The following is a 27,572-nucleotide window of genomic DNA, read 5'->3' as shown; positions in this document are numbered from 1 at the left end:
GAGCCGATTACTGTACTTGCAAGTTGCCCGGGCTCAACGGCTTGGGCCAGACCAAGACAGCACGGCGCACCGGCAAAATCCCATCGCCGCGCATCCGGCGGATCCGATTCCGATCGAGAGCATCGAATCATGTGGCGACCAGCATAAATAACCGGCCATGCGCTCCGTGAGCCGCCATATAAAACAATCAACAGGCCATGCACTCCGTGCCCCGAAGATCAGGAAGCCCAACACCCAATCAAGATTTTGTTTTCTCAAGAAACAAGCTGCGTCAACTTTGCCTGCCGGCCTGCCTCTCATGGCGACGCACATGGAGGCCCCACATCACAAGCGATGCAAGAACTTGTTAAGTACTAGGAGTATATCCAACGGGCTGAGCTTAACTCCTCCTATAAGTATGCGTTCAACTCTACTGTTCACATCACTGCCACGGAGTAGTTGGCAGCAAGCCGATTGGCAGATCACTTTGCTCTTGCTGGTGTGCCACTGATCGATCGAGTGATCATGGTGGCCATGGCGTCCAGCGATCCGGCGCAGAAGCCGCACGCGGTGTGCGTCCCGTACCCGGCGCAGGGCCACATCACGCCCATGCTCAAGGTGGCCAAGCTGCTGCACGCCCGGGGCTTCCACGTCACCTTCGTCCTCACCGAGTTCAACTACGCGCGCCTCCTCCGATCGCGCGGCCAGGCCGTGTTTGATGCCTGCCCCGGCTTCGACTTCACCGCCATCCCTGATGGCCTCCCGCCGTCCGACCCCGACGCCACCCAGGACATCCCCGCGCTCTGCCGCTCCACCATGACCACCTGCCTTCCCCACCTCAACGCCATCCTGGCCCGCCTCAACGGCCCCGCCTCCGGCGTGCCGCCGGTGACGTGCGTCCTTTGTGATGGCGTCATGTCCTTCGCCTACGACGCCGCCAGGGAGATCGGCGTGCCGTGCGCCGGGCTCTGGACGGCCAGCGCATGCGGCTTCATGGCGTACAACCACTACAAGCAACTTGTCGAGGACGGGCTCGTGCCGCTCAAGGACGAGGCACAGCTCACGGACGGGTACCTGGACACGGTCGTCGACGGCGTGCCGGGCCTGTGCGACGGCTTCCAGCTGCGCGACTTCCCGAACTTCATCCGGACGACGGACCGCGATGACATCCTGCTAAATTTCCTCATCCGTGAGTCCGGCCGCATGTCGCTTCCCGACGCCGTCATCATCAACTCCTTCGACGACCTCGAGAAGCCGGCGCTCGACGCCATGCGAGCCATCCTCCCGCCCGTCTACACCCTCGGCCCGCTCCTCCTCCACGTCCGCCGGCTCGTCCCCGCGGGCTCCCCTCTCGACGTCGGCGTCAGGTCCAACCTGTGGAAGGAGCAGGACGGCCTCATCGAGTGGCTCGACGCCCGGCCACCGCGCTCCGTCGTATACGTGAACTACGGCAGCATCACCGTGATGACGAACGAGCAGATGCTGGAGTTCGCGTGGGGGCTGGCCAACAGCGGCTACCCCTTCCTGTGGAACGTCCGGCCCGACCTCGTCAAGGGCGACGCGGCGGTGCTCCCGCCGGAGTTCCAGGCCGCCATCGAGGGCCGCGGCCTTCTCACGACATGGTGCCCCCAGGAGGTTGTGATCGAGCATGAGGCCGTGGGCGTGTTCCTCACGCACTCCGGGTGGAACTCGACGCTGGAGAGCCTCTGCGCCGGCGTGCCGATGCTGAGCTGGCCCTTCTTCGCCGAGCAGCAGACCAACTGCCGGTACAAGCGCACCGAGTGGGGCGTGGGGATGGAGATCGGCGGCGAGGTGCGGCGGGCGGAGGTGGCGGCGATGATACGGGAGGCCATGGAGGGCGAGAAGGGGGAGGAGATGCGCCACCGCGCCGCGGAGTGGAAGCAGAAGGCCGCGCTGGCGACCCTGCCAGGTGGCCCCTCAGAGACCAATCTGGACGGATTAATTCATGTGCTGCAAGGCAAGACGGGTCAAGCCGGAAAGTAAGAATTGGTGCGTGCAGAAATCGCACGTCCCTGATTTCAATCGTGTTCTGAATTTGCCTAGTAGTACGTACTACTATTTGATGATAGATGTGGAGAGCTGCTCTCAGTTTGTAGCGCACGCATTGTTCTGTTTTGTTTGTTACGTCAACATAAAATCACTCCATTTGTCAGAATATTTGCCCTGCACTATACCCTGCTGCACCGATTGGTTCCTCAAAACATCCGCATCATAAACTGGACGAATAGGCCGCCAGAAAGACAACACCAGCTCATGTGGATGTGAAAAAAGCGTGCCGGCTAGATTCTCCGCGCAAATTCAAAACTTAGATTCTCAATGTACATGAGTTTGGAGCTTGACTCGCCATATGATGAGGACTCGACCGCATCGGCCGCGGGGGACATGGGTGTCAAAAATCAAAGACACAAACACCGGCGTCCAGTATTGGCCAAAAATGCTAGACTTACGGAAATCCCACTACGGACGCAAGTTACAGGATTGTTTGACATGCATCACAAACTATAAAACTCGAGACTATTTTTAACTAAGACCGTGTTGAACAGCGAAGGGAGATGGCCTAGCGACCAGTGCCAATGGGAAGTCGAGGGCTTGAACGCGCCAAACGCCAATCTTCTAGAAGAATGACTGGGCGACAGCCAACAAGTGATACAGCCTACCGTGCGTAACATCTACCTCGATGACGATTTTTTTGCAGTCACATGATCCTTTACCGACTAGGAAATGGGATGAAATTGCAAAGAAAGCTTTGCTATCTAGTAAATCTAAACGATGAACAGGAACAAGGTTCCCTTTGGCCTTAGGAACATGAAGGTGATATTTCAACTGGAGATTTGTAACAGGGGTAGGAATAATAGAATGACCGACGCAATCAATTCTCATACCTGCACATGTTGCGTTGTTGACCTGGTCATTGCCACTATACTATACCTGGCCATCCCTCGGACTGGGCCGGGCCTAACCAAGCCCGAAGCAAAAAAAACAGGCTCAGGCCCGGCCCGGCCCAGACATCAGGCCTAAAAAATCAGGCCCAAACCCAGCCCATCACTGCAAAAGCCTGTCGGGCCTCAGGCCCGGGATCTTCATTAAATAGCAAATATGGCAGGCCCAAGCCCAACCCGGCACGACCTTTGGGCTCAAAACCTAGGCCCAGACCCAGCCTGCGGGCAAGACTGGGCTAGGTCGGGTCGGGTCGGGCCAGGTATACACTATACATATCCCATAGACCCATACCGTCAGCTTTTGAGCTCCCGGGTAAATATGGTCAGTGGCACCAATATCAGCAGATCAATTGGTGTTACATCTGCTTTGCTCACCTGATATGAAGGCCCCAATGAACGACGAAATCAGGTTACAGGAGAGGACAGCAACTGCAGCTTGGTACATTTGGTGAGAAAGGCGCCAACAAGTTCATGGCAAGCAGGTTCAAAAACCTAGCCGGTCTACTTAGGTGATATGTGTGATACTAAGAACTAATGTAACATGAGCAATGAAGAAGCAGATCTGAATTGACAAGAAGCAGAACAGTCTAGAAGGAGCCAACGGGTGATTTGAATGCTAAACAAAGAGGGGTAGCGATCTATTCTTCGTTTTTTTCTAAATTCCGTACGATTCGTGCTAATATTGGCATTCTCGGGTCCCTGGTTTTCTGAAACTCAACATGGATGTTTCTTTTGACATAGGAGGAGCACGAACAGTCTTGCAAGATGAGCTCATACCTGCTATGAAAGGTCATTTGGTCCCTCTTCTGGATGCCCAGATGGCTCAGGTGACCGCATTGAGACGAGACTTTAAGCTGGCCCTGTCGATTGGGTGCAATCGGATCATGATTCAATCAGATTGCTTGGATGTGATGACCACCATGTATGACGGTGGACAATCGTGAGGCCCAGCGGCGGCAGTATATGAGGACTGCTATCATATCATATGTCGACGGATTTTGTCAAAATGATCTTTGAGCACTGGCCGAGACAAGATTCTGCTAGGTCCAGCTCGGTGATCCTCCTAATTTTGTGTCTCCGGTTTTGGTGAATGGCATAAGCATGTTTGCTAGCTAATATAAGTACATATTGCTGTAAAGAAAATGATGTACAAGCTGCAATGAAAGGACAGTTAAGCATCCATAATGAAATAAAAAGATTACCCAGACGCAAGCACCTCTACAGGCAAATGCCATTTGCTACAGAAGATCAACAAAAATATAGAGATCACCGTGGTCTATAACTAGCTCAAAAGTGCTGTCAACTGTTTGACAGATAGTGAAACAGAACAGCTACTACCGAGTGCAACTTTGACTAGTAGCTTTAACCCTACTGGCGATGCAGGACTCTGCCGTTATTCCTCTGCACCCAACACCCAATCAAGATTTTGTTTTCTCAAAAAACAAGCTTCGTCAACTTTGCCTGCCGGCCTGCCTCTCATGGCGACGCACATGGAGGCCCCACATCACAAGCGATACACCAAGTTGTAACTTGTTAAGTATATCCAACATCTATAAACTATCGCGTATCCAACGGTTGAGCTTAGCCGCCCCTATAAGTATGCTTTCAACTCTGCCGTTATCATCACAGCCACGGAGTAGTTAGCAGCAAGCAAGCCGATTAACAGATCACTTTGCTCTTGCTGGTGTGTAGTGTGTGATTTGTTTGTGCAACTGATAGAGTGATCATGATGGCCATGGCGTCCACCGATCCGGCGCAGAAGCCGCACGCGGTGTGCGTCCCGTACCCTGCGCAGGGCCACATCACGCCCATGCTCAAGGTGGCCAAGCTGCTGCACGCCCGGGGCTTCCACGTCACCTTCGTCCTCACTGAGTTCAACTATGCCCGCCTCCTCCGGTCGCGCGGCACAGCCGCGTTCACCGCCTGCCCCGGCTTCGACTTCGCCGCCATCCCCGACGGCCTCCCGCCGTCCGACCCTGACGCCACCCAGGACATCCCGGCGCTCTGCCGCTCCACCATGACCACCTGCCTTCCCCACCTCAGCGCCATCCTGAACCGCCTCAACAACCCCGCCTCCGGTGTGCCGCCTGTGACATGCGGTCCTTTGCGATGGCGTCATGTCATGGGCCTACGAGGCCGCCAAGGAGATCAGCGTGCCGTGCGCCGCACTGTGGACGGCCAGCGCCTGCGGCTTCATGGCGTATAACCACTACAAGCAGCTTGTCGAGGACGGGCTCGTGCCGCTCAAGGACGAGGCGCAGCTCATGGACGGCTACCTGAACACGGTCGTCGACGGCGTGCCGGGCCTGTGCAACGGCTTCCAGCTGCGCGACTTCCCGAGCTTTATCCGGACCACGGACCGCGACGACATCATGCTCAACTTCCTCATCCGTGAGTCCGCGCGTCTGACACTGCCCGACGCCGTCATCATCAACACATTCGATGACCTCGAGAAGCCGGCGCTCGACGCCATGCAGGCCATCCTCCCGCCCGTCTACACCCTCGGCCCGCTCCTCCTCCACGTCCGCCGGCTCGTCCCCGCGGGCTCCCCTCTCGATGTCGGCGTCGGGTCCAACCTGTGGAAGGAGCAGGATGGCCTCATCGAGTGGCTCGACTCCCGGCCGCCGCGCTCCGTCGTATACGTGAACTACGGCAGCATCACCGTGATGACGAACGAGCAGCTGCTGGAGTTCGCGTGGGGGCTGGCCAACAACGGCTACCCCTTCCTGTGGAACGTCCGGCCCGACCTCGTCAAGGGCGACGCGGCGGTGCTCCCGCCGGAGTTCCAGGCCGCCATCGAGGGCCGCGTCTTCTCCCGACGTGGTGCCCGCAGGAGGTCGTGATCGAGCATGAGGCCGTTGGTGTGTTCCTCACGCACTCCGGGTGGAACTCGACGCTAGAGAGCCTCTGCGCCGGCGTGCCGATGCTGAGCTGGCCCTTCTTTGCGGAGCAGCAGACCAACTGCTGGTACAAGCGCACGGAGTGGGGTGTGGGGATGGAGATCGGCGGCGAGGTGCGGCGGGCGGAGGTGGCGACGATGATACATGAGGCCATGGAGGGCGAGAAGGGGGAGGAGATGCGCCACCGCGCCGCGGAGTGGAAGCAGAAGGCCGCGCTGGCGACGCTGCCAGGTGGCCCCTCGGAGGCCAATCTGGACGGATTAATTCATGTTCTGCAAGGCAAGACGGGTCAAGCCGGAAAGTAAGAATTGGGTGCAGAAATCACACGTTCCTGATTGTCGTGTTCTCATTCTGTCCATGTCCAGGGGGATTTTCGGTGGTTCTGAATTTGCCTAGTATTTGACGGTGTGGAGAGCTGCTCATAGTTTGTAGCGCGCGCATTGTACTGTTTTGTTTCTTATGTAAACATTAACCGTCCCATTTATCAGAATATTTGACCAGTGGTCAGAGAGCAGTGTTGCCTCCTAGCCGGCGCCGGTTCAAACTTCGGTTCGAACTCAGGTCTCACACCTTCTTAATTGCTAGTAAAAGTGTGTAATCTAAAGCTAAACAATGAACCGAAACAAGGTTCAATTTGGCCTTAGGAACATGAAGGAGATACTCAGCCTAACCTAACATCTACCAGACACATGATCCTTTACCAATTACGAAAAGGGGTGAAATTGCAAAGAAAGATTTGCTATCTAAAGCTAAACGACGAACGGAAACAAAGTTCTTTTTGGCCTTATGAACATGAAGAGGGGCATTTTCAATTGGAGATGTGTGACAAGGGTAAGAATAATAGAATGCCCAACATAAACAAATCTCATACCTGCTGGCATTGTCGAACTGGTAATATGGTCAACTTTTGAGCTCCCGGGTAATATGGTTAGTAGCACCAGTATCAGCAGATCAATTGATGATGATCTCCAAAAAAAAAGCAGATCAATTGGTGTTACATCTGCTTTGCTCACGTGATATGAAGACCCCCTATGAACGACGAAATCAGGTTACAGGAGACGGCAGCAACCGCAGGTTGGTTCATTTGGTGGGAAAGGTGCCAAAACATTCATGGCAATGTGTGGGATAGCAACTAATGCATGAACAATGAAGAAGCATATCCAAATTGAAAAGAAGGGGATTGTTCTTGTCCACTGCAAACTTTTCAGAAACTCAACATGAATGCTGCTTTTAGCAATCTTGCAAGATGAGGAAGGGCGATTCATACCTGCTATGAATGGTCAGTTGGTCCAGGTTTCTGGATGCCCAGATGGCTAAGGCGACTATTGAGACAAGGCGTTCAGGTGGCCTTGTCGATTAGGTGTAGTCGGTTGGATGTTCAGTCAGATTGCTTGGGTGTGATCGCCACCATGCATGACGGTGGATAATCATGACTCATGAGGCCCAGCGGCGGCAATATATGAGAATAGTTATCATGTGTCAATGGATTTTGTCAAAATGATCTTTGAGCACTGGCCATGAGACAAGAATCTGCTAGCTCCAGCTTGATGATCCTCCTAGTTTTGCGTCTCCAATTTTCGTGAATGCCGTAAGCACGTTTGCTGGCTAATATTTGTACATGTTATTGTAAAAAAAATGATGTGCAGGCTGCAATGAGAGGACAGTTAAGCATCCATAATGAAACAAAAAAGATGACCCCGACGCAAGCACCTCTACAGGCAGTGCCATAAGCTACAGAAGATCAACAAAAATATATCACCGTGCTCTATAACTAGCTCAAAAGTGTTCTCAACTGTTTGACAGATAGTGAAACACAACAGCTACTGCCGCAACAAGTGCAACCTTGACTAGTAGCTTTAACCCTACTGGAGATGCAGGAGAGGATTCTGACTCTGATGGGTCGACCTTGTGACCCCTTAGCCTAGCTAGCAACAGAGGAATGAGTGCAGGCTTCACGGCTGTCATAGAATTGAGATTAGTTAGAACATTGTTCAAATTTGAGAAGTCAACACTTGTAATGGCGAAATAACAACTTAGATGTGAGTATACAAGAATAAAGATCAAAGTGAGGTTGCTCGCGCATACAGAAATGTGCAAGGTCGGTACAATAAGTTTCAGTGGCATTACTGTATCAGCAAAAATCACTTTTAGTGTAGCCACCCCTATGACTATCACTCCAGTCTTAGAAGGAACTGGGTGGAAGGATCAATGCCACGACATAACTATATGAACATTGTAACTATTGGCCAGATATACTACTGTAACTCTGCAGTTTGTTCATGTCCCAGTGTAATCAGAGGAAATAGGAACAGCTGAGACCAGCAAATACAACTGCAATTAAATGGAAGAGAATAACATGCAAACTGAACTATTTCCGCTAAATCTAACCAGTCTCAGAAGAACACCTTGTTTCCGATACATGTTAACAGGGAAAAACTATTCGATTGCAGCTAGCATGCATGTAAGAAAAGAAATCAATGGTTTCTCTCTGACTCTCCGCATTGCTAGGAAGGAATGTGATTGCCATAAGCATATAAATTATTATTTTTAGTAGTTAATAGTATGAGCAATCGTAATACGCAGAATATCTCATATCTCTTTTCACATTTAAACTATAATAGTAATTTACCAATATCAGGTTTCAGTTTTGAAGGAACATAGTTATCCATGTGCCAGAACCATGACTTGGTTTCGAGATCTTATGAGTTGCAACTCTAGACTACCCCAACTTGTTTGGGATTGAAAGGCTTTGTTGTTGTTGTTGTTGCTGCTGCTGCTGTTGTTTGTAGGTTTCAGTTATAAAGGCGAAATACATGTCATTACGCCATAATGTCTACTGTCTAAATAGAGCAACTAACTTCACATTTCAGACCCAAATGAAGGGGTCATACAGTACCTCATCATGTGAACATCAAAACAATGCAAATTACTACTTGGTAACACAAGAGCTCAAGGCATCGTAAAAGAAAAGGCATGAACCAAGTACATAATTACCTGCTTTTCTCAATCTGCACTCTTCCTCACCAATTCTTCGTCTCAAAGCATTAAGTAGTGAGCCGATATAAAGAGCTAAGACAGTGCAAGTGAAGGTGATAACATTATACGGCATGCTGAAATCAGGAGTTGTCAAGGGAACAAGCAGCACTTCTGTGTAGGATTTCACAACATTATCTTCCTGCGGCATAATAATATCTTAATGAGAAAATCAAAGCAGAATATCTAAAACTCACAAGATGGTAAAAAATACTATATTTACCTTAAAATTTTCTAACAAAGGTGACACAAACATTGGGTCAATTTCAGGGTATCTTCGGCTAGAATTAAAGTCAGGAAAGCTAACCAAAGCTGATGGAATATCAAATCCTTGATTAGCGTCAGGAGGATATTCGTCTATGTGTAGGAACCCCTGAAAATATATATACTCGTTAAAATTGTCGTAAACAAACAGAAATATTTAGTTCTGCATGCATATATCATAAATGGAGAATGCACAAGGGGCGGAAAACAAAGAAAAGACATGAGCAGTAGTAAAATGCCAGGAAAAAATGTATGTCCTAAGTCCTAACCAAAAGGATGGCATATTCAGGTAACTGAGCAGTAGAGCAGACCTTGTCAAAGTCCAATATCAAGGTAGCTGATTGCATGCTGCAAGGAAATCTTAGCAGCATCTCCAGAGTTCCAGGCGAAAGTTTGTCTTCTGAAGGAGTGACATGGATCATGTCAAGTACTTCTGTTACAGCCTTGCTGCTCCCATCAATGAAAATCTGTAAGCTGTGATAGAAGACCTTAACATACCATGGAAACATCTGGAGAACTACAGCCTTTATCGAACAATCATTTGAGCTGCCAGGCAATTGCTTATGTAGATCAGTGGATAAAAATGACAGAGCAATAGACCCTCTTTCGTTTCCGCTACCCATAAGAAATCTTCTTGCATTATATGGTGCAGGGAAGCAAGACCATACGAGGGGAAGCTTCCAAGTTATGCCCACATCCAAAGGCTTATCATCATTGTAGTTACTAAGATCATATTCATACAATGAAGATGATTGAACTTCCAAGTGATCCCATTCTTTGAGCACCCTGTCTGGGGCAGTGGAAAGTTCAAAGAATTTATTACTCCAAGAAACTTCCGGTCCAGATTTGACAAGTATACCTTTCTCGATTTCTACAAATATCCTGCTGGATTTAGAAACAAGACATTTCCCCAACAATTTCCTGTTGAACAAATGTTCCATGGACCAACTGGGCTGAAGCTTTCCATCAGTAGAATGTAGCTGCGTACTCTTAGACATATTTGGTTGCAGCACAACTGTGAGCGAATGATCAAGAACAATACCACGTGTTTGGGATGATGTTAGCTTCAGCTTTTGGGAATGGTAATATCCTTTATAAATTGAAGGCCTGTACAACAAAGAGGCGATGCCAGCTTTGTCACGGCATGGAAGAAGTTTCAGCCAGGGCGTGAGATTCTCAGTGCAAACAGCTTCACGAGGCAATGCGCCATATCGGAGTTTGCCTTCATTCAATTTAAATCCCCAGCGAGGAGCAGAGAAGGCAGTGGAAGACTCCAGGAAATTGATTGATGCACAAAACATGCCTGACAATGTGTGCGTCAGGTTCTTCCATGTGGCATCAATATCGGCAAAAGGGAGGTCAAAAGTTGCCCATAGCTCAACACCAGGAGGTTTTGCATTATCTGTTGACAGTGGATCAAATCCACCCCATGTCTCATAGTTCCATCTTCCCTGTGTGAAAGATAGTTCCAATTCACTAATATGCAATTTTTGTACCTGGTTTGGACAAGGAATGGTGTTAATGATAGCTCAGGAGGACCAGAATATTTTTCAAAGGCATTAGACCACAATAAGGTAGGGAAATGGCCGAGATAGTGCATATAGCAATCAAGAGCACAATAAGATATTTTCCATTTGCTTGTCGGTTGTGTCGTATCTAAAATGTGGTGGTCTGAATTATCAGATTTGATGCAAATTGAGATGGATGTAAATTTGAACATGTGACTACGTGCTGGATGAGCAATGCCAAATATACTTTTATTAACATGCTATGTGCAGCAGTGATGGGAACAACTTGGAAACATCATAATGATATTCACTTCTGCAAAACTACTTGGATGGGGATGCAGGTTCTGTGGCCGAAAACTGTATCGAGTGATCAGGAGATGGAGGCCGCTGTGCCCAGATCACATGGAAGGCACCTGGGACGACACTATACTGAAGCTGGAGTCGAAGATGCCGGAGCAGGTGTGTCTCGGATGGCGATGAAGTGGCGGAAAGTGCAAGCTATCTTAGGTGAGCACGTAGTCCGCACTCTTCTATGCTGCTGATTTAGACTTTTAGAGTTAGCTGTTACTATCATTTTGCTATATTTCTTCTGCTGTAGGCTGAGAAATGTCCGATAATATTGGTTGGAACTGCACTAGCGGATGTTTTGCCTTAACTCTCTGAATCATCAGACGGTCAGAAACGATGCTGTAAACGCTGAGATACTGTTGTTTCATTCTCAGTAATGGAATAGGGGTCAAGGCCCTTTGGCTCTACAAACAAGACTCAACTGCTACAATGGATTCATCTACTGCAAAAACTAACAAGCAGCTGTTGAACTCAACTTTGCGTTCAGCGGAGTGACAGATTATTCAAATTAGATGGCTAAACTGGCGCTCTTATCGGCCAATCAACGCGAGCCCGGGGCAATTTTAACGACGAACCCTAAGAACCGTGGCAGCGAGAGAGGAGGGGTCTGTGTTTGAGGAGGGCGTGCGTACCAGCTGGGAGATGGCCTTCGGAAAGAGGTGGTGGTGGCGGCCGGAGGCGGCGGTGGGAGGCTTGGAGGAGCGGAAGTGGAAGTGGGCCAGCGCCTTGCGGTCGGGGAGCGGCCGCAGGAGCAGCTCCTCCGTGAACTCCTCCTCCGCCGCCGCCGCAGATGACGCCGCGGTTAGGATGAGTAGGAGGAGAAGGAGAGAGAGGACCGACAGCCGCCGTGCGGGTGACAGCGGCGACATCAACGCCGGCGCGGGGCTGGCCGTCGCCGTTTTCCCGGGCTGGGGTCGCGGCGGCGCTGGGACCACTTGCCACTTCGTCAGTTCGTCGGAGAAGCATTCGCACTTGGGCTGTATTGGACACGATGGGCAACTTGAGCTACGGCCCTGGCGTCGCCCAGCTTGGTACTTCTCAAATTTCTGAGCCCATAGCTTTGCCTTAACTAGTGATTTCGATCCTTTCTCAAAAAAATATATAGTGATTTCGGTCTAATAATGCTAAAAATAACCTAGGGATTTCGATCTTGTATGTAAAAAAGAAAGACTAGTGATTTCGATCATGTCAAGGTAGTTCTCACAAAAAAATGAAGGTCAAAATTTGAAAGGACTGAACTAACACTAATCTTTTGTTGCGAATGCCGAAATGTGTGTGTCCATACCATAAAAAATGTCGTAGATGTTAGATTTGCTAGTCGTGAGAATCTCCATATATTACTCCTATGTGACATGTATTAGTGCATTTTAAGTGGAATTTCCCACTGCATAATCGTTGCATGTTTTACTTTTTATATGAGTTCATTTTTGTTTCGGAAATTTCCCACATAGTTTAGACCCTAAGGGACAAACTTATATCAAGTATAAAATTATTATATTTGTAAGTTTCTATCGTCTAGTCCTCCATCGTCAAAATTTATGTATTGTCTTTCCTCTCTCATTCCGTTTTGATTTTTGTTCTCCTATCTCTGGTTTTTCACCGGTTTTCTATGGAACCGCGTCAGTTACCCCACCTCTTACTGACTTACCAGGTCTTTTTTTGTTTTTTAAGTGAATACATATTTGCCAACAAAGAGTTTACCAAATAAAATTATTTTTTAACACAATCACATTTATATGGCTAACTTGCTACTCATGTTTTGCAAAACATGGATAATTATCTAGTTGTTTATAATACATAGAAATTAAACCTCCAGTCTCCCCTGTGACACGAAAATATCGTTCAGTGGGACTATACATCCACTTGATGGTGGCCTAGCCTCCCATTATTAATTTTCCTAATTTTAAATGGGCCCAACCTGAGTTTTTCCACTTTAGCAAAACATCCGAGCCTAATCGCCATCGGCAAACACTTCCGAAAATGATACACTAGAAAAATTGTTTTGGTAAAGCACATCTAGATGTGCTCTAAATATTGCGCATCTAAGTCATATGTCATTGATTTTATGTGAAGATTCGCGCCGAAATTTTCTTTGTCATTTTCTTTCTCCTTTTTAGTTTTACTAGACAATTGCTCGTGGGTTGCAACAGGAGTATAAACATTCTAGTAGATTAGCTCGTGACTATTGATGCACTAAAAGCTTAGCAAGTTTTTGTATGCAATTGTCATTATTTGCCTGTCATTTTATTGTTAAGCACTTATTTGGTAAGAATTTAATGACTTATCACACAAAAAATGTGTTTTTTTGGTAAGTTAATAAAATATGAGACATTTGATTCTATTTTAGGGAGAATTGATGGGAGAAAAATCGGAGATGGAAGGAAAAAATCAAAGAGAAGAAAAGAGTAAGGCGTATATAAGGAAGATTGGACGAAAAAGAGATGAAATGTGAACCTTACATTCTTTTACGTTCTTTTTATGTAGTAGAGATTGAATTACTTAGGCTTAGGCCTTATTTGGCCGCAAGAGGAGGTGTTCCCTGGAAAGAGTTGCCCTGGGTGGAATATTCATAGCAAAACAGAAACTCAGGGGAAAACCATTTGGGAGGAGCGAATGGTGAGGAGAGCGATGCAGCAGCGAGAACGAAGCCAAGGAGAGCGGTGACAGCGTCTGCGAACAAAAGTCAGCAAGAGAGAGACGGGGAACTCATCTCAACGAATAGTTACCAGGTTTTTTCCTTCTAGGGGATTCAACAGGAGTGAGCCTAGATATTCCTGTCACGGGCCACAATCAAATTGACCAACAGAATTCCCAGGGTGAGTATATCACGTGCCTTTTCTTTCCGGGGATTGGACGGGGATCCCGGAGTTTTCTCTGTGCACCAAACGAGCCCTCAGTGAAATGAACACTTCCAAGCAACTGCATAAGGATTATTACGTCTCATCGTTTTTTTTTCGAATCATGATGGGCATGACATACAACATTCCTAACAGTTACCCGCAAGAAAAAAACACATTGCCCATGGCCATGCCAAGGCGTCAGGGCTCAGGGGAGCGCGGAGGCAGGGGGCTGGCAGCCACAGCCCACCACGCACTGCGGTCTCGTCGGAAAGCAAGGCTCTCCCGCTACATGCGAACAACAGTAGCACAGATTATTCGGGCAGCTAGGCGAAGGGATCTCCGGGCATTTTTTTTTTTGCGGCGAAATGAGAACTTTATTCAATCATCTCTAGCTCCTGCATGATCAGCCATAACGCTAATCATGAGAAAACTAGGAGGGGAGTCCATCCAACAGCTGATAACCCCTAATGTGCAAGCAAACTTGGCACAAAGGAGGGCTGGAGCATTGGCTTTTCTTGAAACAAATTGAATAACAAAAGACTGAAAAGATAAAGCTAGTCCTTCTATCTCCAATAGAACTGGCGTTATCGTCGAGCGCGAAAAAGTGCCAGAAACCCACAGATCAACTACCTCCTTGCAGTCAACCTCCATAACCACTCGCATGAAGGGATCTCCGGGCATATGCACATTTGTATCTTGCTGCCATCCATCATCTGACTGGTTGTTCGACCTGTATTATACGTAACCAAAGGTCGATTAGACAAGGCTGTTAGTAGGTGATAAAATAATTTCTGAAACACCCAGACAGTTTTTGAGAATTTTCTTGGATTCACTCTTTGTATGTACTGTAGTTCGTCAACACAAGGCGGTGATCAGATGGGTTTTGAAACAGCTAAAAACTTTATATGAACTCTCAACGACTACCTCTAGTCTAGGCATACTTAGGGCATCTTCAGCTGTGCCCCAGGAAGGCCTCCCCAGGCGTTTTTTTTTTGTGCCGGCATCGAAAAAACGGCCCAATCACGCCCCCAGGAGCCCGATTTTCGCCGGCCTGGGCCGAAAATAGCGCCGGCGGACCCAGGCTGAACCCGGCACGCTGGGGGGCGCCCGGGGGCGCCGGGGCGAACTGTTTTGGCGTGAAAAAGCCGCGGGCCAGCCGCGTCAGGGACACGGCGGCTCGTCTTCCCCCCAACTGCCTCGGTTCCCGCGGGGAATCAATGGCAAGGTTGCCGCCGGTCAGCCTTGCCATTGATTCCTCATGGCGGCGCGTCACGGGACGGCGCGCCGACGCCTCCCCTCTCTCGCACGCGTACACACGGGCACGGAGCGGCTATAAAAGCCGGCGGTTCTCGCCGGTGCCCACACCAGACTCGCCCCTCGCCGCCGCCCAGCCCCTCTCTCTCCGTCTCCGTCTTTCTCTCCCGAGCGCCACCGGCAGCCCCTCTCTCTCTCCCTCTCTATCACCGCCGAGCCCGTCGCCATGGCAGAGCGCTTCCCCGGAGACGAGACGGCGGCGAACGGCTTCGGCCGCCGTTCGCTCCGCGAACAGGAGTCCTGACTCCTGTTCCAGGCGAACATCCCGGCGCCGCCGGACATGCGCGCCGGGCCGACGGGGGTGGCGGCTCAGTGACGGGGGAGTGCCCGTTCCCCCGTTACCCGACGCCGTGGCGAAGCCCACGTACTTCGCCGAGGAGGTCGAGGTCGCGCGCGCCTCCCTGACCGACGACGAGCGCTCCCTCCCCCAGTACGCCGCCGGCAATCACGCGGCTTGGGTGGCGTACTTCCAGCGCCGCCAGCAGCAGCGCCTGGCCTCCACCAACGACGCGCCGATGGTCGGCGGCGTGAAGAACAGCGTGGGGCGCCACCTGTGGTGGGGCGTCCCCGGCCGCACGCTGGATGGCGTGCTGGCGCACCTTGACGGCGGCAACAACCCGCCGTTGACCTATCCTGCGACGGGGGCCGCCCCGTCGCAACACCGACGCGCATGGGCTTCAAGGAGGTTCGCCTCCTCCTCGTCTTCCTCCTCTCGCTCATCTTCCCACTCCTCCGGTTCTTCGGCGCTTCTCGGCGTCAAGGCCGAGCCCGTGACGGAGACGCCAATCGGTCGGCGCACTCGCAGCGTCGGCATCGTCATCAACGAGGGCAGCCGGCGCGCCCCCTCCTCGTCGGCTCCTCCACGCTTCGTCAAGCCGAAGATGGAGCCGGGGCTGGCGCCGGTGGAGGCGGAGTTCGACGACGACGACGCGGCCCTAGAATGGGCGTGCCAGGACTCCATTGCGATGGAGAAGGCGCGCCGGGAGAAGGAGAAGGAGCGCTAGCGCGCCGCCCTGCGCCGCTTCGAGGAGCGCCGACGCGGCCGCGATGAAGACGGGGTCGTCGTCCTATGCGACAGCGACGACGACGACGACGCGCCGCCGCCAGTCCGTCATGGCGACGCCGGGCAGGGATCCAGCAGGGGCGCCCGCGTCAAGGAGGAGAAGACCGACGACGACGATGGCGGCGACGACTTCAGCCCCTTTCTTTTTTAGATTAGGTTAATGTAATGAAAATGCGCGAATTTCACCGAAATTTGCCATGTTTGGCCGAAATTTAACTAGTTTTTATCATAACTTCGCCGAATGGTCCTTTTTTTAATACGCGCCTGGGGCAGCCCTAGGGGCCGACGGCTGGGGACCGACTCGCCCCCAGGGCCATTTTTTGCGCCGGCTCACCCCCAGGCGGCGCTTTTAGACGCCCCCTGGGGGGCCAACGGCTGGAGATGCCCTTACACTCTGAAAGTACTGCGGCACATGCGAGGGTAATCACCGTAAGCATGACAGCCCGGTCTCCCTTCATCATATTCAAGAGCGTATATGGAATAAGAAAGTAAGTTCTGATATCGTAGTGCTCGCGCGCCTACGTGTACTACTAACGGATTCAAGAACTGGTGCTCCCTCCGAGAGTAAGTCACTCCAGTGGAATCAGCAGATACCGGATCCTAGTTCCCTAAGTGGTTACCCGCTTGTGTTCCTTTATATGACCACTAGAGCCGGTAGAGGATCAAACGGAGGTAGAACTTAGCAATCCAGCCTACTCACCCGACTCGGTCCACCCGTATGCGAGGTTTGGGTCTCCTACGAGACGTGGTAGGTAGGCAATCTCCTACTATGCGTTTTTCATCCCACTCCCTCTATCAACATAAGTGTGTGTGTGTGTGTGTATATATATATATATATATAGGGTCATGTTATTCTTCACCTCCTCTCTATTTTGACATCAATTCGCCGTATTTTTATGTTTTTTAAATTTTGTCTTATTTTATACATAAAAAGAGAACGTAAGAAAATATGTATTCGCCGTAAAAAATATTTTATGTTACATAAAATTACGAATATAAAACATAGTGTAAAACATACATAAAATGTGATTTTTCTGATCTTATAATCTATATTTTTATTTTTATACCAAATTTTACATATTGAATCGATATGCATGTAACTATTTATATTCTAAACATAATTTATTTAGAAAGCGATCGTAAGATTACCCTGGATGAAGAATAACTTATTATGCACCCTGGATGATGTGTGTATATATATATATATATATATATATATATATATATATATTTATATATTGCTGCCCTAAAAGATCTCTTCCTGATTCAGATTTGTTTGTGTATATCTAGCAAATATACATCGAAAGTCTGGAACCACGGTCCGTTCATATATATACTCAGACAAGATGGTCTAGTTTTAGTAACCAGTCATTGCCCGCCCAGGATGCTGACCTGTCTCGTAACGTTTACGAGCTATATTTGGATAGTCATAATTGGGTTCAGGCTGGCAACTTAATAGTACTCCCTCCGTTCCTAAACAAATGAATGTACACTCTAAGATATGTCTATATACATTTATATGTAGCCCGTATTGAAATATCTAAAAGTCTTATATTTAGAAACGGAGAGAGTATCTGTTTATACATTATACCTCAGGGTACTACTCCACTTCACAATGGATGACGTTTTAAACCACTTCACGAATGGGTTTATTTAGCAGCACCATGTCAAATCATGGCCAGGCCCATCACTAGCTTGTTTTGTTTGATACGGCATTGTTGTGTTCCAAGCAGAGGATGATACTTTCTCCGTGAAGAAATATAAAAACGTTTAGATCATTATTTTCTTTATGGAGGAAGTAGATAACAAAGACATACGTCGGTGACCAACGAGTTGGTGGTTCATGAAACGAGACAACTTACCCTTCCGTCTAGAGTGCTACCACTCGCTCCGTCTAGTGTAAAAAACGCTCTTATATTATTGGACGGAGGGAAATAGTTACATAAACAATGTTACGTATACACTTTCTTTAGGGATATGTTGCACGTACAATTAATATATGAAGAAGCTGTGGTTTCTGAACTACCAACAACGTTAAGAGTGTTTTCGCAAAAAAAAACAAGGTTAAGGATGTGTTTGTTTGGGCTCTTTTCAGTGGTTTCTAGCTACTAGAAGTTGGAGCCCAGTGCTACCTTTTTTCTCTTATAAGCGTGCAAATTCACGAGACAATTAAATCGTTTCGTCATGGACCTCCACACAGCTTGAATGAGCTAGCGATCATGTTTGACAAGGCTAATGTTGATGGACTATCGTCTACATGGCTGGCGTGGATAATGAAGAGGTGGAAGATGTTGGGGAACGTTGCAGAAAACAAAAATTTTCCTACGGTTTCACCAAAATCCATCTAGGAGTTCATCTAGCAACGAGTGATTGGATTGCATCTACATACCTTTGTAGATCACGCGCGGAAGCGTTCAAAGAACGGGGATGAGGAAGTCGTACTCGACGTGATCCAAATCACCGGAGATCCTAGCGCCGAACGGACGGCACCTCCGTGTTCAACACACGTATGGTCAGCGTAACGTCTCCTCCTTCTTGATCCAGCAAGGGGGAAGGAGAGGTTGAGGAAGATGGCTCCAGCAGCAGCACGACGGCGTGGTGGTGATGGAGCTGCAGTACTCCGGCAGGGCTTCGCCAAGCTCTATGGAGGAGGAGGAGGTGTTGGAGAGGGAGAGGGAGGCACCAAAGGCAAAGGTAAGAGGTCCTCCATCCCCCCCACTATATATAGGGGGGCCTAGGGGGGGCGGCGGCCCTAGGAGATGCAATCTCCTAGGGGGCGGCGGCCAAGGGGTGGGGGGCTTCCCCCACAAGCAAGGGGGCGCCCCCTTTAGGGTTTCCCCCACCCTAGGCGCATGGGCCCTAGGGGAAGTGGCGCCCCAGCCCATTTTGGGCTGGATCCCTTCCCACTTCAGCCCATGGGGCCCTCCGGGATAGGTGGCCCCACCCGGTGGACCCCCGGGACCCTTCCGGTGGTCCCGGTACAATACCGGTGACCCCGAAACTTGTCCCGACGGCCGAAATAGCACTTCCTATATATAATTCTTTACCTCCGGACCATTCTGGAACTCCTCGTAACGTCTGGGATCTCATCCGGGACTCCGAACAACATTCGGGTTACTGCATATACATATCCCTACAACCCTAGCGTCACCGAACCTTAAGTGTGTAGACCCTACGGGTTCGGGAGACATGTAGACATGACCGAGATTGCTCTCCGGTCAATAACCAACAGCGGGATCTGGATACCCATGTTGGCTCCCACATGCTCCTCGATGATCTCATCGGATGAACCACGATGTCGAGGATTCAAGCAACCCCGTATACAATTCCCTTTGTCAATCGGTATGTTACTTGCCCGAGATTCGATCGTCGGTATCCCAATACCTCGTTCAATCTCGTTACCGGCAAGTCACTTTACTCGTACCGTAATGCATGATCCTGTGACCAGACACTTGGTCACTTTGAGCTCATAATGATGATGCATTACCGAGTGGGCCCAGTGATACCTCTCCGTCATACGGAGTGACAAATCCCAGTCTTGATCCGTGTCAACCCAACAGACACTTTCGGAGATACCCGTAGTATACCTTTATAGTCACCCAGTTACGTTGTGACGTTTGGTACACCCAAAGCACTCCTACGGTATCCGGGAGTTACACGATCTCATGGTCTAAGGAAAAGATACTTGACATTGGAAAACTCTAGCAAACGAACTATACGATCTTGTGCTATGTTTAGGATTGGGTCTTGTCCATCACATCATTCTCCTAATGATGTGATCTCGTTATCAATGACATCCAATGTCCATAGTCAGGAAACCATGACTATCTGTTGATCAACGAGCTAGTCAACTAGAGGCTTACTAGGGACATGTTGGTGTCTATTATTCACACATGTATTACGATTTCCGGATAACACAATTATAGCATGAATAAAGACAATTATCATGAACAAGGAAATATAATAATAATGCTTTTATTATTGCCTCTAGGGTATATTTCCAACAGTCTCCCACTTGCACTAGAGTCAATAATCTAGTTACATTGTGATGAATCGAACACCCATGGAATTCTGGTGTTGATCATGTTTTGCTCTAGGTAGAGGTTTAGTCAACGGATCTGCTACATTCAGGTCCGTATGTACTTTATAAATATCTATGTCTCCATTTTGAACATTTTCACGAATGGAGTTGAAGCGACGCTTGATGTGCCTTGTCTTCTTGTGAAACCTGGGCTCCTTGGCAAGAGCAATAGCTCCAGTGTTGTCACAGAAGAGCTTGATCGGCCCCGACGCATTGGGTATGACTCCTAGGTCGGTGATGAACTCCTTCACCCAAATTGCTTCATGCGCTGCCTCCGAGGCTGCCATGTACTCCGCTTCATATGTAGATCCCGCCACGACGCTTTGCTTGCAACTACACCAGCTTACTGCCCCACCATTCAAAATATACACGTATCCGGTTTGTGACTTAGAGTCATCCAGATCTGTGTCGAAGCTAGCGTCGACGTAACCTTTTACGACGAGCTCTTCGTCACCTCCATAAACGAGAAACATTTCCTTAGTCCTTTTCAGGTACTTCAGGATATTCTTGACCGCTGTCCAGTGTTCCTTGCCGGGATTACTTTGGTACCTTCCTACCAAACTCACGGCAAGGTTTACATTAGGTCTGGTACACAGCATGGCATACATAATAGAACCTATGGCTGAGGCATAGGGGATGACACTCATCTCTTCTATATCTTCTGCTGTGGTCGGACATTGAGCTGAGCTCAATTTCACACCTTGCAACACAGGCAAGAACCCCTTCTTAGACTGATCCATATTGAACTTCTTCAATATCTTATCAAGGTATGTGCTTTGTGAAAGACCTATGAGGCGTCTTGATCTATCTCTGTAGATCTTGATGCCTAATATATAAGCAGCTTCTCCAAGGTCCTTCATTGAAAAACTCTTATTCAAGTAGGCCTTAATGCTGTCCAAAAGCTCTATATCATTTCCCATCAAAAGTATGTCATCTACATATAATATGAGAAATGCTACAGAGCTCCCACTCATTTTCTTGTAAACACAGGCTTCTCCATAAGTCTGCGTAAACCCAAACGCTTTGATCATCTCATCAAAGCGAATGTTCCAACTCCGAGATGCTTGCACCAGCCCATAAATCGAGCGTTGGAGCTTGCACACCTTGTCAGCATTCTTAGGATCGACAAAACCTTCCGGCTGCATCATATACAATTCTTCCTTAAGGAAACCATTAAGGAATGCCGTTTTGACGTCCATTTGCCATATCTCATAATCATAGAATGCGGCAATTGCTAACATGATTCGGACGGACTTTAGCTTCGCTACCGGTGAGAAAGTCTCATCGTAGTCAACCCCTTGAACTTGTCGATAACCCTTAGCGACAAGCCGAGCTTTATAGATGGTCACATTACCATCCGCGTCTGTCTTCTTCTCAAAGATCCATTTATTTTCTATGGCTCGCCGCTCTACGGGCAAGTCAGTCAAAGTCCACACTTCATTTTCATACATGGATCCTATCTTGGATTTCATGGCTTCTAGCCATTTGTCGGAATCCGGGCCCGCCATCGCTTCTTCATAGTTCGAAGGTTCACCGTTATCTAATAACATGATTTCCAAGATAGGGTTGCCGTACCACTCTGGTGTGGAACGTGTCCTTGTGGACCTACGAAGTTCAGTAGCAACTTGATCTGAAGTTTCATGATCATCATCATTAACTTCCTCTCTAGTCGGTGCAGGCACCTCAGGAACATTTTCTTGAGTTGCGCCATTTTCCGGTTCAAGAGGTAATACTTCATCAAGTTCTACTTTCCTCCCACTTACTTCTTTCGAGAGAAACTCTTTCTCTAGAAAGGATCCATTCTTGGAAACAAAGATCTTGCCTTCGGATCCGAGGTAGAAGGTATACCCAATAGTTTCTTTAGGGTATCCTATGAAGACGCATTTTTCCGACTTGGGTTCGAGCTTTTCAGGGTGAAGTTTCTTGACATAAGCATCGCATCCCCAAACTTTTAGAAACGACAGCTTAAGTTTCTTCCCAAACCATAATTCATACGGTGTCGTCTCAACGGATTTCGACGGAGCCCTATTTAAAGTGAATGCGGCAGTCTCTAAAGCATAGCCCCAAAAGGATAGCGGTAAATCGGTAAGAGACATCATAGATCGCACCATATCTAATAGAGTGCGATTACGACGTTCGGACACACCATTACGCTGAGATGTTCCAAGCAGCGTGAGTTGTGAAACTATTCCACATTTTCTTAAGTGTGTGCCAAACTCGTGACTCAAGTATTCTCCTCCACGATCTGATCGCAGGAACTTGATTTTCCTGTCACGTTGATTCTCAACCTCACTCTGAAAATTCCTTGAACTTTTCAAAGGTCTCAGACTTGTGTTTCATTAAGTAGACATACCCATATCTACTCAAGTCATCAGTGAGGGTGAGAACATAACAATAGCCACCGCGAGCCTCAACACTCATTGGACCGCACACATCAGTATGTATGATTTCCAATAAGTTGGGTGCTCGCTCCATTGTTCCTGAGAACGGAGTCTTGGTCATTTTACCCATGAGGCATGGTTCGCACGTGTCAAAAGATTCATAATCAAGAGACTCTAAAAGTCCATCAGCATGGAGCTTCTTCATGCGTTTGACACCTATGTGACCAAGGCGGCAGTGCCACAAGTATGTGGGACTATCATTATCAATCTTACATCTTTTGGTACTCACACTATGAACATGTGTAGCATTACGCTCGAGATTCATTAAGAATAAACCATTCACCATCGGAGCATGACCATAAAACATATCTCTCATATAAATAGAACAACCATTATTCTCGGATTTAAATGAGTAGCCATCTCGAATTAAACGAGATCCTGATACAATGTTCATGCTCAAAGCTGGCACTAAATAACAATTATTAAGGTTTAAAACTAATCCCGAAGGTAAATGTAGAGGTAGCGTGCTGACGGCGATCACATTGACCTTGGAACCATTCCCGACGCGCATCGTCACCTCGTCCTTCGCCAGTCTCCGCTTATTCCGCAGCTCCTGTTTTGAGTTACAAATGTGAGCAACCGCACCGGTATCAAATACCCAGGAGCTACTACGAGTACTGGTAAGGTACACATCAATTACATGTATATCACATATACCTTTCGTGATGCCGGCCTTCTTGTCCGCTAAGTATTTGGGGCAGTTCCGCTTCCAGTGACCACTTCCCTTGCAATAAAAACACTCAGTCTCGGGCTTGGTTCCATTCTTTGGCTTCTTCCCGGTAGCTTGCTTGCCGGGCGCGGCAACTCCCTTGCCGTCCTTCTTGAAAGCTTTCTTACCCTTGCCCTTCTTGAACTTAGTGGTTTTATTCACCATCAATACTTGATGTTCCTTTTTGACTTCTACCTCTGCTGATTTCAGCATTGCAAATACTTCAAGAATGGTCTTTTCCATCCCCTGCATATTGAAGTTCATCACAAAGCTCTTGTAGCTCGGTGGAAGCGACTGAAGGATTCTGTCAATGACCGCGTCATCCGGGAGATTAACTCCCAGCTGAGTCAAGCGGTTATGCAACCCAGACATAGTGAGTATGTGCTCACTGACAGAACTGTTTTCCTCCATCTTACAGCTGAAGAACTTGTCGGAGACTTGATATCTCTCGACCCGGGCATGAGCTTGGAAAACCATTTTCAGCTCTTCGAACATCTCATATGCTCCGTGTCTCTCAAAACGCTTTTGGAGCCCCGGCTCTAAGCTGTAAAGCATGCCGCACTGAACGAGGGAGTAGTCATCGGTACGTGCCTGCCAAGCGTTCATAACGTCTTGTTCTGCAGGGAGAATAGGTGCGTCACCTAGCGGTGCTTGTAGGACATAATCCTTCTTGGCAGCTATGAGGATGATCCTCAGGTTCCGGACCCAGTCCGTGTAGTTTCTGCCATCGTCTTTCAGCTTGGTTTTCTCTAGGAACGCGTTGAAGTTGAGGACTACGTTGGCCATTTGATCTACAAGACATATTGTAAAAATTTTAGACTAAGTTCATGATAACCGAGTTCATCTAATCAAATTATTCAATGAACTCCCACTTAGATAGGCATCCCTCCAGTAATCTAAGTATAACATGATCCGAGTTAACTAGGCCGTGTCCGATCATCACGTGAGATGGACTATTCAACATCGGTGAACATCTTCATGTTGATCGTATCTTCTATACGACTCATGCTCGACCTTTCGGTCTTCTGCGTTCCGAGGCCATGTCTGCACATGCTAGGCTCGTCAAGTCAACCTAAGTGTTTGCATGTGTAAATCTGTCTTACACCCGTTGTATGTGAACGTTGGAATCTAACACCCGATCATCACGTGGTGCTTCGAAACAACGAACTGTCGCAACGGTGCACAGTTAGGGGGAACACTTTCTTGAAATTATTATGAGGGATCATCTTATTTACTACCATCGTTCTAAGTAAACAAGATGCAGAAACATGATAAACATCACATGCAATCAAATAATAATAGTGACATGATATGGCCAATATCACATAGCTCCTTTGATCTCCATCTTGGGGCTCCATGATCATCTTGTCACCGGCATGACACCATGATCTCCATCATCATGATCTCCATCATCGTGTCTCCATGAAGTTGCTCGCCAACTATTACTTCTACTACTACGGCTAACACATTTAGCAATAAAGTAAAGTAATTTACATGGCGTTTCTCAATGACACGCAGGTCATAAAAAAAATAAAGACAACTCCTATGGCTCCTGCCGGTTGTCATACTCATCGACATGCAAGTCGTGATTCCTATTACAATAGCATGAACATCTCATACATCACGTATATATCATTCATCATTCATCACAACTTTGGCCATATCACATCACAGAACACTTGCTGCAAAAACAAGTTAGACGTCCTCTAATTGTTGTTGCAAGTTTTTACGTGGCTGCAATAGGGTTCTAGCAAGAACGTTTTCTTACCTACGTGAAAGCCACAACGTGATTTGTCAACTTCTATTTACCCTTCATAAGGACCGTTTTCATCGAATCCGCTCCAACTAAAGTGGGAGAGACAGACACCCGCCAGCCACCTTATGCAACTTGTGCATGTTAGTCGGTGGAACCGGTCTCACGTAAGCGTACGTGTAAGGTTGGTCCGGGCCGCTTCATCCCACAATACCGCTGAAGCAAGATAAGACTAGTAGCGGCAAGAAAGTTGACAACATCTATGCCCACAACAAATTGTGTTCTACTCGTGCAAGAGAACTACGCATAGACCTAGCTCATGATGCCACTGTTGGGGAACGTTGCAGAAAACAAAAAATTTCCTACGGTTTCACCAAGATCCATCTAGGAGTTCATCTAGCAACGAGTTATTGGATTGCATCTACATACCTTTGTAGATCACGCGCGGAAGCGTTCAAAGAACGGGGATGAGGAAGTCGTACTCGACGTGATCCAAATCACCGGAGATCCTAGCGCCGAACGGACGGCACCTCCGTGTTCAACACACGTACGGTCAACGTAACGTCTCCTCCTTCTTGATCCAGCAAGGGGGAAGGAGAGGTTGAGGAAGATGGCTCCAGCAGCAGCACGACGGCGTGGTGGTGATGGAGCTGCAGTACTCCGGCAGGGCTTCGCCAAGCTCTATGGAGGAGGAGGAGGTGTTGGAGAGGGAGAGGGAGGCACCAAAGGCAAAGGTAAGAGGTCCTCCATCCCCCCCACTATATATAGGGGAGCCGAGGGGGGGGGGCGCCGGCCCTAGGAGATGCAATCTCCTAGGAGGGCGGCGGCCAAGGGGTGGGGGGCTTGCCCCCCAAGCAAGGGGGCGCCCCCTTTAGGGTTTCCCACACCCTAGGCGCATGGGCCCTAGGGGAAGTGGTGCCCCAGCCCACTTTGGGCTGGATCCCTTCCCACTTCAGCCCATGGGGCCCTCCGGGATAGGTGGCCCCACCCGATGGACCCCCGGGACCCTTCCGGTGGTCCCGGTACAATACCGGTGACCCCGAAACTTGTCCCGACGGCCGAAATAGCACTTCCTATATATAATTCTTTACCTCCGGACCATTCCGGAACTCCTCATAATGTCCGGGATCTCATCCGGGACTCCGAACAACATTCGGGTTACTGCATATACATATCCCTACAACCCTAGTGTCACCGAACCTTAAGTGTGTAGACCCTACGGGTTCGGGAGACATGTAGACATGACCGAGATTGCTCTCCGGTCAATAACCAACAGAGGGATCTGGATACCCATGTTGGCTCCCACATGCTCCTCGATGATCTCATCGGATGAACCACGATGTCGAGGATTCAAGCAACCCCGTATACAATTCCCTTTGTCAATCGGTATGTTACTTGCCCGAGATTCGATCGTCGGTATCCCAATACCTCGTTCAATCTTGTTACCGGCAAGTCACTTTACTCGTACCGTAATGCATGATCCCGTGACCAGACACTTGGTCACTTTGAGCTCATAATGATGATGCATTACCAAGTGGGCCCAGTGATACCTCTCCGTCATACGGAGTGACAAATCCCAGTCTTGATCCGTGTCAACCCAACAGACACTTTCGGAGATACCCGTAGTATACCTTTATAGTCACCCAGTTACGTTGTGACGTTTGGTACACCCAAAGCACTCCTACGGTATCCGGGAGTTACACGATCTCATGGTCTAAGGAAAAGATACTTGACATTGGAAAACTCTAGCAAACGAACTATACGATCTTGTGCTATGTTTAGGATTGGGTCTTGTCCATCACATCATTCTCCTAATGATGTGATCTCGTTATCAATGACATCCAATGTCCATAGTCAGGAAACCATGACTATCTGTTGATCAACGAGCTAGTCAACTAGAGGCTTACTAGGGACATGTTGGTGTCTATTATTCACACATGTATTACGATTTCCGGATAACACAATTATAGCATGAATAAAGACAATTATCATGAACAAGGAAATATAATAATAATGCTTTTATTATTGCCTCTAGGGTATATTTCCAACAGAAGAAACTCAAACTGAGGAAGATGTGCATGAGTTGTATGAAGAAGATTATGGGTCTGTTTGGTTAAGTTCCTGAGCTTCGTGCCTGGAATAGAACGCTACCTGGATTCAGCCTGGTTTTCTCTCATTTTGTGCCTGGCCAGGCTGTTTTAGACTATGGGTGTTTGGTTGTGGCCTGCCTGACAGAGAATTAAATAATATATGCTGGTACTATTATTGGCGCAGAAGCACCGGAACTATTGAAACATGCATTGATTAGTATACCAGGCAACTGCCCAGGCTTCCTTTTTTCAGCGCCTGGTCCAGGCTAATCAACGTGCCTGGTCAGAC

The 27,572-nt window shown here is 48.4% G+C and overlaps 2 protein-coding genes and 1 pseudogene across 2 annotated transcripts; 2 read left to right on the top strand and 1 right to left on the bottom strand.

Moving 5' to 3' along the window:
* The first annotated feature begins 245 nt into the window (after nucleotides 1–245).
* LOC125515187 (7-deoxyloganetin glucosyltransferase) lies at nucleotides 246–2,171 on the top strand. Its single transcript, XM_048680626.2, has one exon. The coding sequence runs from the start codon at nucleotides 505–507 to the stop codon at nucleotides 1,981–1,983; it is 1,479 nt and encodes a 492-aa protein (XP_048536583.1). The 5' UTR covers nucleotides 246–504; the 3' UTR covers nucleotides 1,984–2,171.
* Nucleotides 2,172–2,314: 143 nt separating this feature from the next.
* LOC125515188 (7-deoxyloganetin glucosyltransferase pseudogene) lies at nucleotides 2,315–6,366 on the top strand (annotated as a pseudogene).
* Nucleotides 6,367–7,590: 1,224 nt separating this feature from the next.
* LOC125515186 (uncharacterized) lies at nucleotides 7,591–12,002 on the bottom strand. The gene is made up of 5 exons (XM_048680625.2): nucleotides 11,625–12,002; nucleotides 9,448–10,632; nucleotides 9,096–9,245; nucleotides 8,834–9,014; nucleotides 7,591–7,797 (listed from the first exon to the last, which is right to left on the bottom strand). Exons 1-5 carry the CDS (start codon nucleotides 11,859–11,861, stop codon nucleotides 7,628–7,630), a joined length of 1,923 nt encoding a protein of 640 aa, XP_048536582.1. The 5' UTR covers nucleotides 11,862–12,002; the 3' UTR covers nucleotides 7,591–7,627.
* Nucleotides 12,003–27,572: the final 15,570 nt, after the last annotated feature.

Source organism: Triticum urartu, chromosome 6A (assembly GCF_056163025.1).
Source record: "Triticum urartu cultivar PI428250 chromosome 6A, HENAU_Tu73, whole genome shotgun sequence".
NCBI classification, from domain to species: Eukaryota; Viridiplantae; Streptophyta; class Magnoliopsida; order Poales; family Poaceae; genus Triticum; species Triticum urartu.
Note: the sequence above shows the minus strand (reverse complement) of the source record. Positions and strands in the feature narration are given on the sequence as shown.